We start from the raw sequence: 12,239 nt of genomic DNA, 5'->3' as shown, positions 1-12,239 counted from the left end.
GAAACAAAACCAATTATACATTTTAGTGTGTCATTGAAATGCCTCGTCAGCTAATTCTAGAAACGAAGAATCTAAAATCTTTGAACAATTTTTCTTTTGTGGATAAGTCTTCAAATGTACATCAAACAGTAGTAAGGAAAACAAAAAACACAACACGACACCACAACTAATATAAAATAAAATAAAACAATACTGTATAAAGATGAATATGAAAGGCATTTTCTCATGCTAGTACAATATAAGTGAAGGCGGCGGCTTTGTATTGCTTGACTTGACTACCAAGTTTTGATTAATGTTTGATTCATAATCAATCAACCTTCACAGTAGGCAGTAGCCACCATTTGAGAATTAATTAATTAATCCCAACTAATTATTTTTTAAAACAATAGGGAGGATTATAACCAAAGCAATAATTAGGAATAGTAAAATGGCAAAACATGTCCATTTACGGGTATTCTTTTGATGTTTCCTAGCAACATGTAATTGTTGTACTCCTCCCCTAACATACGAATTTGCTCGCATCATTTGGCTCTCAATGTCATTCAATTCTTCACCTTGGGCTTGGACCAAAACTGCCATGTCCAGAAACACTTGATGAAGCTCTTTTAGATTTCTCTCTATCTCTTTCACTGCACCATGTCTCTCTTCAATCTCTTGTATTGTCTCCATCACTGTTGCTCTCCCTTGCTCTTGGATGGCTTTCTGTAAAAATGTTTCGCTCTCACCTGATCCACCATCATAGTATTAATACAACTTTCCATGCATTAGGTAAGAAAAGAGAAATCACATAGAGGTAAATTCATAATATAAATAGAAAAACAATACGGTGATTGTTACGGTGTACAATATTTCACTAGTGCAAAAACCATTAACGTAATAAGCAAACAAGCTAAGTTATAAATGAACAATTTTACAACTCTTATTTAACTTCTTCTTTTTAGGGGAACCTATTTAACTTTTAAGAGATGAAATAAATAGAGAAAAATGTTTTTTAAACTGAGCTCTATAGTGTTTTAATATCATGTACGGCCACATGATGTCACACCCTAACCGTAGGAACAACTAAATATAAATTTTATAAAAAAAGTTTTTGTATATACAAAGTTTTAGGTCAAGGTTTGTGATTGTGAAAGCTGCAAAAATAACAGATTTTATTGTGTCACAACAACAATTCAACCGTGGCTGAGGCTGCGTCGGTCAAATATTTTACTCTGGTTCTCTAGAATACCAAGATCGCGATGCCGCGCCACAACTGTTGTAGCTAGCAACCTCTACTAGAAATCCAACATATGGCTAGCTTGGTTAATTTGGATTCAAACTTTTTGAAGAAAAAACTCAAAAATATTTGAAAACCAATATTAACAATAAGTAGTAAGATTAGTTTTTTTTTTCCTTTGCCAGGATTTAACGTTTGATCATCAAACTCTATTAACTGCTAAATTGAGCTACTCAACCCTAGATTCCAACTCAATTAATTATGAAGATGAAGAGTACTATTATCCAATTTTATAGTTTTATTTTATGAGCCAAAGTTAATTTTAGTATTTCATAAAAGTAGCACATATCAGAATTTTCAATTCGTAATAGAAATTTAGAAGAAGAAAAACATGATATGCAAAATATGAATACCAGTAGAGATGAGGAGGTCAACGGTTTTATCATCAGCCTTCTCTCCATTAACAGCAAAGTATCTCCGTTTCACCGTCTCTTTATACTCCGACGATATCTGCTCCCTTAGTCCATTAAAACTCTCCATTGAATCTTTCAAATTCTTCCTCAACCCACTCACCACCGCCAACCGTGTTCGATCCGAAGATGAACCCGGTCCACAATCAGGCAAACTCCGGCTCGCTTCGTTAGACCGGTCAAGCGACTCCAACCGCACCTTAATGAATCTTGCTTTCTTCAGAGAGATAGTAACGTCGGAATCCATAGCAGAACGAAGCTCCTTCACCGCTTGAGCGCTGTGTAGGGTTTTGCTCTTTTCGTGTGAGTTTTTGAGGCTTGTGTGGAGGTTTTCTAACTCTATTAGTTCTTCTTTTAGCGACTCCACTTCTTGGAAGAATTTTTCTAGGGTTTGCGCCGGTGCGGTGGAGGTTCCCGCCATCTGGATGATGTGGTGGTGGTTGTTATCGACGGAGAGTAAGTCGTTCATCTTTTTGATGAAAACTTCCGTTCGCGTTTTGAGTGTTTGATATGAGGGCGTGATGATGAATGTGGACTTGCAATTTATAGGCTCCGTTCTAGTTGAAAATTGCATGTACTTTTTTAGAACAACAATCTTATAAAAAAGATATATAAGAAATTTAAATTTTCGAAACATGTTAAATTTTTATTTTTTGGTATGAAAAACGTGTACAATTTTTTTAAGGAAAAAAACTACAATTAAAAAACTACAATTAAATTTTTTTAAGGAAAAAAAAAACTACAATTACATTGTTTTTTTTGGTGGTGGCCGAGGTTCGAACCCCGGAAAAAAAACTACAATTACATTGTTTTTTTTGGTGGTGGCCGAGGTTCGAACCCCGGACCTTCTATATATTATGCATTGTCCTTACCAGCTTAGCTAAGCTCACGGGACACAATAAAGTACATTTTAATTTTCTTTTATTTATTTTAATTAAAAAAAACATCCAAATGAGATATGTTCTTCAACGATCATTACTCAATAATGGCTCAATTGACCTCTAAAAAAGGGAAATTCTTACATAGTCACAATTGATGCTCTCTAAAAAAAGCTCCATTGATGGTCATGATAGACTTAGATGATTATAGAATATGTTAGGAGACATGATAAGTAATTATCATTTCATGTGTTTCATGGGCACTTCATAACAAAAATGATAATTTTTGTTATTTTTAATGATAAGTTTCTTTAAAATATTCTAATCTCAATAAATTATTAATATTTTTATTTTTAAATCGGACGTCGTAATTGGGGTTCGAAATTCAACCTCTTAAGTTGCGTGTTTGAGTTTAAAGGGTTATTTATCATTTCGTCTATCTAAAAAAAATCTGCATTTATTTTTTATTCTATTTTACTGGCTTCTAACACAACTCATTCAAAATAAGAATATCAATTTAACCCAAGAGCGCTTAGATGAGATGACACGAGTCTCTTCCAGCTTAACCAGCGTCTTAGGCATGCATCAGCGTTAAAACTCTTAGAGAGAATATGTCAATCATTTGGGTCCCAGAACGCTCTAAGGATTAGTTTTCACAGTTGCGCGCAAATGATATATACCCGGTTTAAAAAAAAAATTATCAATTTAAAATACATGAAATATAAGTTTCCAAGATATGTACTGTCTTCTTTCAGAAAAGAAAAAAAAAAGATATGTATTGTCTTAATCTCATCCAACACTAGATGCTCAACGTGAAATTTAACTTAAACGTAATGCACAAAAATTATTTGAAAGACTCGCTTATAGCTATTAGCCACTCACCGTGAGATTTAACTTAAAAGTTATAGACAAACAAATTAGTTGAAAGACTCATTATCTACTCGCCGTGAGATTTAACTTATTAGGTTTAGACAAAAGAGGTTTAGACAAAAAAATTGGTTTAAAGACTGGTTTATAGCTACCGACTGTGAGATGAATGTGTAGCAAGTAAATTAAGAAAAATCAATTATTCAAATGTTTAAAAAATAGGGTCCTGTTAACCGGTTCCCTCGGGGCCGTGGTTAAGCATACCATAAAAGGGAATTATTACCATAAAAGAAAACTGTTTTTGACTTTATTATAAATTAATTACACAATTTCAATGCATTAACTACTATATAATTTCTTTTTCCACATCCTTAACCAGTGTCCCGGGGCATTGGTTGGCATTTCCCTAAAAAATATATAGAAAATAATCAATTATTATTGTTTAAAGTTGTATTCATTTTACAATTACATCCGAAAGAATTCGAACTATGTTCCTTCATATTATAAAGTTAAACTCTTGTCATTGAGTTTTTTTTTTAATGGCAAAATAAATATATAATGTTGGATTAATTATTTAATTAATCAATTATGGATTGACAATAATCAATTATTATAAGTTGATGTCATAATATAAATTATGGTCTATTGTGTTAAGCACTAATTATATGATGAATTTGAGTGATTGGGCTTTTGTTACTAAATGGACCGTGATGGGTTGGACCATTTAGATAAGCCCAATGAGAGGTCTCTGCCCTCAGCCGTTTAGCTATTTAAACGTCATCCCATTAGACGGTTAATTATTCTGAAGATTGGTGAGAAAACCTAGAGCTAGACGGAATGAGGGTAGTTACCCCTCTCATAGTTGTCGGAGTTGTCTACGTTTATCCTTCATCAACCTAATTCAAAGGTACACAATTTCTTGTTCCTTCTTTGTTACTGATGATATGCTATAATTTGTATCTAGTGATCTATGGCTAAACATTATAAATTCATCAATTGGTATCAGAGCCAAATAGATACATGTTATGGCTATTTGTTGAATTGCAATCGGTCTTTGTTTTACGTGGCTGAATAATTCATAATTCACACAAACCCTTAAATATTTGATTGCAATTGAAACCTTTTTTTGACTGATTGAATTGTGTGAATATATGAATTTTGTGTTTTCCAATTGTACCGTGTTCATTCTCATAAAGTCGATGCATTAATGTTTGATAGTTTTATTGGAATATACATTCTCAATTACATGATGAGGTATTATAATTTTGTTTTACCTACATAAACGTGAACATCATCTATGATTCAAGCCAATTCTTTTATGTTCCCTGTTCAACGAGATCGTATCGGGTCGCAGTCGGGTCAATAGAATCCGCTTAAGGGGAAAATTGGTAAATAATAAAAAAAAAATATAATAAAAATATAACACTTATGAACATCTTATGTTCTTTTGAATCATGAATTCTTTAGATTTGAGTCTAAAATATAAAACTTATGTAAATTTATTCTTTTTAAAGTGTTATAATTGTGAAAAATTCTTAGACTCAGACTTATATTCTTGCATCAAATATTCTATCAAATATTCTATATTAATATATATTTTGAGATTTGTTGATACCCTCAAAATTATTTGTCGTGTCAAGAATAACTTGACTATTTTACTATTCTTGATTTATGGGTTTCAAAATTTTGTCAAATCTTAAAAGGATCGTTGAGAATAATTTCTCTTCAAATCATATATTCTCAATATTTGAGCCTAAACTATTTTGAAAATTCACTCTTACATTAGCAACACTAACTATTTAATCAATTGAAATGTTACTATTGTGAATTTCTAGAAGGTTCAATTTATTAATTCTAATGTCAAATATATTGAATATAATATATTCTTTAATTCATATTGTTTTAGCATAAAGATCCAAAATTTACTAATAGATCATTTTTTGGCGACATATTTAAACTAAGACACTTGTCATTGATTCTTGTCACAAATTGTTTTGATGGGTCCTCATAATATTTTGTTTTCAGAATGAGTATAGTGAGTTGTATATATATGTCATTTATATTAATTAAATTTAAAATTGGCATATTTCTCTTTAATAAACATTATGCTTTCTACTATACTCTCTAATCTAGACCCGTAGTTTATTACTCTAAATTTTGTGACAAATATTATTATGTGTCTTGTCGCAGTTAAATATTTGGATCACAATAATATTAAACTATATATTTTATATATAGTGAATAATGCTAAAATTCTAATTATGAATTAAAATTTGTACCCCTCTTTGTTGTTTATCCGTTAACTATTATCAAAACAACTTATTAAGAATGGAGGCAATTTTTAAAATATGTATCATCCTTACATCTGAATTCTTATATAAATCATATTGATTTATTTTTTTAATTAGAGTCTCACATATGCTTATTTATAATTGTTTATTCTCTATTGTGGAATATTTTGAGATGACTATATTATAAGATATTCTCGTTAAGTCATCAAAAGGCATTGGCTCTAAGTATAAGGATGAATGTCACACTCTGCGAGGTAAGTTGTTATTTAATTATTTTATCCTCTTGTGACTTATATTGCTTATTATTGCACATATGAAGAAATTTAGTTCTTCTTCTCTTTTGTTGTGCAATTATGATATCCTATATAGAAGTGAAATCCTTTTTCAGAATATTCTAAACAGAACTCTGTTGTTATATACTTTTTTCTTACTATAATGCTCCATTTTGTATTTGTGTTTTTTTCTAATTTATAGTGGGAGTATTGAAAAATTTTATTCTAAGAGTTCTTTTCTGGATAAATTAGAAAACTATTTGACACACTTCTATTCCAAATAACAACTTTTGTTATTATACTACTTCATATAAAAGAAATTCTAAAGTCATATTTATGATGTGCTAATTTAAAATATTGTTAAGCACATTTTTCTATCATTTGAATATGACCGAAGTTGAGTAAATTTAAGTATAATTATTTATGCATGATATTATTGTATCATATTCTCTTAAGCATAAACATTATTTATTTGTATAATTGTAATCTCACCTATCGTGGGTACAATTATGCAAATTTTGTTAAATAGATTAGCATTATATTGGTAACAGTCATACCCTATCGGTGTGTTGTTATTAATATAATTGTTATTATTCAATGTACCTAAAATGTTTATACTTATGTCAATTATAATTAGAATACTCTATCAATGTTTAAATTTTGTAAGACATAAGAATGGTACATTGTGATGATATAGTTCTTACTTATTATCGTTAAGATCCTTGAATGAGATTAATATAAGTAAGTTACTTTGTTAAAAGACATGTAGAAAATTGTATAAATTTTTCAATCCAATATTATTACATTTTGAATTAAATTTCTACCTAAATGTGTTTTATATATATATATATATATATATATAAATATATCGGATTGCTACTATCCCTTTGTTATGTGAGTGACGGACATACCCTATCGGTGTGACGTTACTTAGCATATCATTTTGTGATAGAGAAATAGTTGAATATTTTATTTAAAATATCTTTCAAACCTTTTTAATTCAACTATCATTGTCTATTCTCTATCAAGTGGGAGAATCATTGTTATTTATTGTGTAACGTGATGGACATACCCTATCGGTATGACATTACTTAACATAATCATCCTTTTGTGGGTAAGATAGTTTAACTATCATTCTCCACCAAGTGGAGAAAATATCATTCTTCAACAAGTGATAAAAATTCTATATGTCAACTAACTATATCTCATAAACAAATATATTTATTTGTTTTCATATTTTAGATATGAAATAGAGACTTATATTGAGGATATTAATTATGTTATTACTATTCTTTAATACTTATGGAAGCTTATGACTATTTTCTTTTATATCCTCAATAATAATAAAATATAAGTCTTGTGTATTTCCGCTGCTTGTAACCTAATTGTTTCTCAAATTTGTGTAAGTATAATTGTAACATTTGAGTTTTGAGTGAGTTATTAAAATTGTGAATAGAGTCTCATATCCTATTTTATAATAATAGAGACTTATCTCACTCATAAGATGATAAACCTTTTATATAATCATCATACTATGTCATATAAAGGTTACTATATTTATAAAATTCTTCGGAATTTTAATTGTGAAAAAGGAGATTTTGTGTTATAAATTTCTTAGATGAAAATTTACGTTCTCCTTAATTGTAAATGCAGAATATGTGGTTAACTACGAAACCGAATTCTTGATAATATCTGCCATTGATAAAATATGTATTTATGGGGTTTCATATTATCTTTGAGTTACCACTTGTGTTAATAATTCTGCTATGCTCATGTGCAAAATATGTGGTTGAGTTCATGAAACTCTATTGGCTAAAATTATATAACCACTTATGTTGATGATCTTGCACTAGTAATTGAGTATCCCACTGTTGAATATTACATTATTATAATATTTTGTATCAGTGATCACTAATGAGAATTCCACTTATTCTTGTTTATATATATATGTGGGATCAGTGGGAGTGTGTACACAATATTATATATTATGAGCTCAAATGAGAAATCTCACTCTTGTTTATATATATATATATATATATATATGTGTGTGTGTGTGTGTGTGTGTGTGTGTGTGTGTGAGATCAAGAGAAATGTGTACACAATATTATTGTCGTTATCGCCATATACTCTTGTGCACACTATAAAATATGGCATAGCTTAAGAGACTTTAAACTTTAGTCTCATTCTATTATATTGAGATATATGTTAAAATTCTATCGATCTCAATGAGCATCATAATTGGATGCTTAAGTCAATTTTGTTGGAATATGCACAATAACTTCTTGGCATGAAAATATAAGTTGTGTTTTTGTTTTACCAACATTCCACATTTTTGAGGTCATAAATAGTAAGTACAATGTATAATATCAATACTCCTATCGAGTATGATATTGTGTTCTTGTGGTACTTATAATTTGAGATAATCATAAATGTTCTTTTGTTATTGACATTCTAGTGGCCACATTAATCCACATATTTTTCTTTAAACTACGTGTCTATGTTAATCCAATTTGGGGATTATTGAATTTCCTATTTTGCTTTTATGGATTTTCATAGTCACATTTTTTTGTAAAACTTGGATTAATTGAATGTCGTAGAACATTTATTGATTTTGACTATATGTAATTACACTCTTAATAGGCTATCCCTATAAGTAATTACTACTCGTGTACCTGTGTGGATATAGGACTTCTGTAATATTGAAAACTCATTGGCAGAACCATTAACCACAGACTTATATATATATATATATATATATATATATATATATATATATATATGAGTATTGTAACTCATAATGATTTGATCAAGTCTATGTTATTTTGGGTTAGTGGGAGTTTGTTATAGCATTTTTAAAATGCTTGGGCTATTCTTTAGTGACATATTCTTTTTAATTCAAACGTGTCACTATAGATTCATCATTTGTTAGAAAAGTGAGTCTTTGATCTGTATGATTTGTTTTCCCTATCGGATTCAATTTCCGCAGCATTAAAGCTTACTTCTCTTTTGAATGATTAGTGCTTTGACCATACATGTAATTTTAAATTTTTAAATTCTTTATGACAAGTGAATTTTTTTATTTTTTCAGTAATTGAGTATTGTCATCCAAGTGGGAGATTGTTGGATTAATTATTTAATTAATCAATTATGGATTGACAATAATCAATTATTATAAGTTGATGTCATAATATAAATTATGGTCTATTGTGTTAAGCACTAATTATATGATGAATTTGAGTGATTGGGCTTTTGTTACTAAATGGACCGTGATGGGTTGGACCATTTAGATAAGCCCAATGAGAGGTCTCTGCCCTCAGCCGTTTAGCTATTTAAACGTCATCCCATTAGACGGTTAATTATTCTGAAGATTGGTGAGAAAACCTCTCATAGTTGTCGGAGTTGTCTACGTTTATCCTTCATCAACCTAATTCAAAGGTACACAATTTCTTGTTCCTTCTTTGTTACTGATGATATGCTATAATTTGTATCTAGTGATCTATGGCTAAACATTGTAAATTCATCATATAACATATGCAAAAGCACTCTCAAAAAAAAAAACATATGCAAAAGCAAAAGAATCAATATACACCAACAAGAGCGGCACACAAAACAACACACCCAAAAAGACACAAAGCCAAACAACAACCCCTACAAAGGCAGATACACCAAAGCAAAAACTAAACTAAACCACCCTTGTAAAAAAACCACCAAAATCGAAATAATAGAACAACCACAAGGATAAGACAGTCTAAATGGAGGCGTAAACCCCCTTCCACCCTTAGACATCATAGCGCGGATACCGCCTCAAAACCTTATCGAGTCCAACACAGGGTGGGCTACACGCCTACACCTCCCACTCATGCAGAGACCAGGGATTGGCATGGCACTTCAACAAGAACCACTTCTAAGCTAAAAAAATTACTCTATTAACCAAAGGCTAATTTGGAGGCGAGCAGCCAACAAAAATCATACCTTTATGAGTGATCCAGATGATCCAAATAACAACATAACAAACTAAAAGAAGTCTTAGCCTAACTCTCTTCCCTGACCATAACTCCAAGAAGCATTCAAATTGTTGGACCCGATCAACGTGAGACATTAACACCCAACCCATCCACCTAGCTAATTGATACCACACTGAAAGGATATGGGTGCAGGAGATAAACAAATCTCTTAAAGAAGGTCCCAAAATCTCATAAAAGAAGGGGAAATTAAAATCATTGCACCTATTTCTCCTTTAATGAGGTCTCAAAATCTCTTAAAGAAGGATAAATTAAAATTATCTCGACCTGGGCACTTATTGTCATTGAGTTGACATCTCACAAAAAAATAATTAATAGTTTAACTACTTATGATTTGTTATGCATGTGCGAAAAATATTGTATATTTATTTTTTATCAACTATTGATTTTATTCATTTTACATTTTAAAATTTAAAGTGTGCGGTTAACTTTAGAAGATTTTGATCTAAAAAAACAAGTAAAGACTCTTCATCTATAAAGTTTAGTACTTTAAAATTGACAAAGTATTTGTATCAAGCACATATCAGATAACGATACTTCGTTAATTTTTGTGTATATGTATCCTAAAAGTATCAGGATTATTTATTTATCCTAAAAAAAACTACAGTTATATCGTATTACATCTACACTCGTAATGAGTTTCCGGATTGCATTGATCTTAAAATTTTTACACAATCATTCAATTAAATCTCCACATATAGAAGGTTGTTGATAAATTTTGATAAATAATATAATAAATTGACATCATGTTAAAATCTGATTGTATGATTGTGTAAAAAACAATACAGAATGTCAATATTAGTCCTTTAAACTCCTACAAAGTTCGTATAAATTAAATTACAATACATAGTGTAGCTTTTAAAGTAAAAAAGAGGGAAGGGAATTGTAGTTTACCCCTTTTGTTTTTCTTTATTCTTCTAACCTAAGAAAAAAAAAAGTACCGAGGAAGCACCCGCGAAACAGATGGAAGAAAAAGCTACTTACATTACATGAGATAATGGCTTTTTATTTAGTACTTAATTAATTTTTTTTACCTAATTTAGTAGTATTAATTACTAATATTATTCTTAATATGAATCTACGATTGAGATTGAGATTGAGACCAGAGATGTGTTGCTGTCGGCGGTTTAAAGTGTGTACCTCCTGAAGACAAAGTAGCTTTCTACGGTTCCTTAAACTAAAATTTAAAAACCTAAATCAAAATAAAAAAAATTATTATAAAAAAATATGTCTTTGATTGAGACCAGAGATGTGTTGCTGTCGGCGGTTTAAAGTGTGTACCTCCTGAAGACAAAGTAGCTTTCTACGGTTCCTTAAACTAAAATTTAAAAACCTAAATCAAAATAAAAAAATTATTATAAAAAAATATGTCTTTTCTAACTCACACTTGTGACAACAACTGTGTAACTCAGTAGCCGTTGATAATGATAAAATAACCGTGAAGTTTGTGGTGGCCGGGATTTAAATCCAGAACTTGCATATATTGTCTCTATGAACAGAGATAACTGTAGTTTAAAATTCTCTTATGTTTGGCTCTGCTCAATCAACTTGTCTATATTCTCAAGTGTGTGTTGATTTTTGCTGACAATTGAATTTATGAGTGTAAACACATTTATTAAAAAAACCCACAATTTTTTTTCTTCACGGTGTCATTCCATTTAGCCAACATGTATGCCAAAGGAAACAATCAAGTTTAATGGTGAAACGTAAGTTTCATTTAAGTTGATGAAAGGAAGATGACAAGGGCCCTTTGCTCAGATCTTCAAACACAAATACGAGGAGAACAAAGAACCAGTTATATTCACTTCATGTGTCATGGAAGCTTGTTTTCCTTCTTCACGAGAGATTTCAAAAGGATTTGGAATTAGAATTTGTAATCACACTTCATGTGTCATGGAAACTTGTTTTCCTTCTTCACGAGAGATTTCAAAAGGATTTGGAATTAGAATTTGTAATCACGTATAAGCTGATTGATTTTCAAATTTATAGTCTTTAATGTGCTTGATAGATATTTAATTGAATTTTATTTTTTTTACAGTACTAATGTATCAACTTTCATTGAAACAAATGAGTCAATGAAAGTTGGTTCGGTTAATAAGAAGTTGACTCATATCCCGCAAAGACGTAGGTTCAACTCTTGTTGTCAGCGTAACCACCTCTTCGGTAGATGATCTACGTTAGCGTTCTATAAGCCTCAAGGTTTCCTCTAACCCTGATGAACCC

General features: G+C 30.4%; 1 protein-coding gene across 1 annotated transcript; it reads right to left on the bottom strand.

Moving 5' to 3' along the window:
- Positions 1-88: 88 nt before the first annotated feature.
- LOC146910862 (syntaxin-121-like) lies at positions 89-2,247 on the bottom strand. The gene is made up of 2 exons (XM_085725519.1): positions 1,630-2,247; positions 89-725 (listed from the first exon to the last, which is right to left on the bottom strand). The coding sequence occupies exons 1-2, from the start codon at positions 2,153-2,155 to the stop codon at positions 367-369; spliced, it is 885 nt and encodes a 294-aa protein (XP_085581645.1). The 5' UTR covers positions 2,156-2,247; the 3' UTR covers positions 89-366.
- Positions 2,248-12,239: the final 9,992 nt, after the last annotated feature.

The sequence above is a fragment of the Medicago sativa genome, chromosome 7, assembly GCF_051527215.1.
Source record: "Medicago sativa cultivar Bolivia chromosome 7, Bolivia_mono, whole genome shotgun sequence".
NCBI classification, from domain to species: domain Eukaryota; kingdom Viridiplantae; phylum Streptophyta; class Magnoliopsida; order Fabales; family Fabaceae; genus Medicago; species Medicago sativa.
This window is presented reverse-complemented; position numbering and strand designations above follow the sequence as displayed.

Bases quoted from the DNA above. Each gene is read 5' to 3' on its own strand.
- LOC146910862 (XM_085725519.1), bottom strand. From the start codon at position 2,155: ATGAACGACTTACTCTCCGTCGATAACAACCACCACCACATCATCCAG. The intron at 726-1,629 runs GTATTCATATTT...ATGGTGGATCAG, and splicing joins TGACCTCCTCATCTCTACTG to GTGAGAGCGAAACATTTTTA.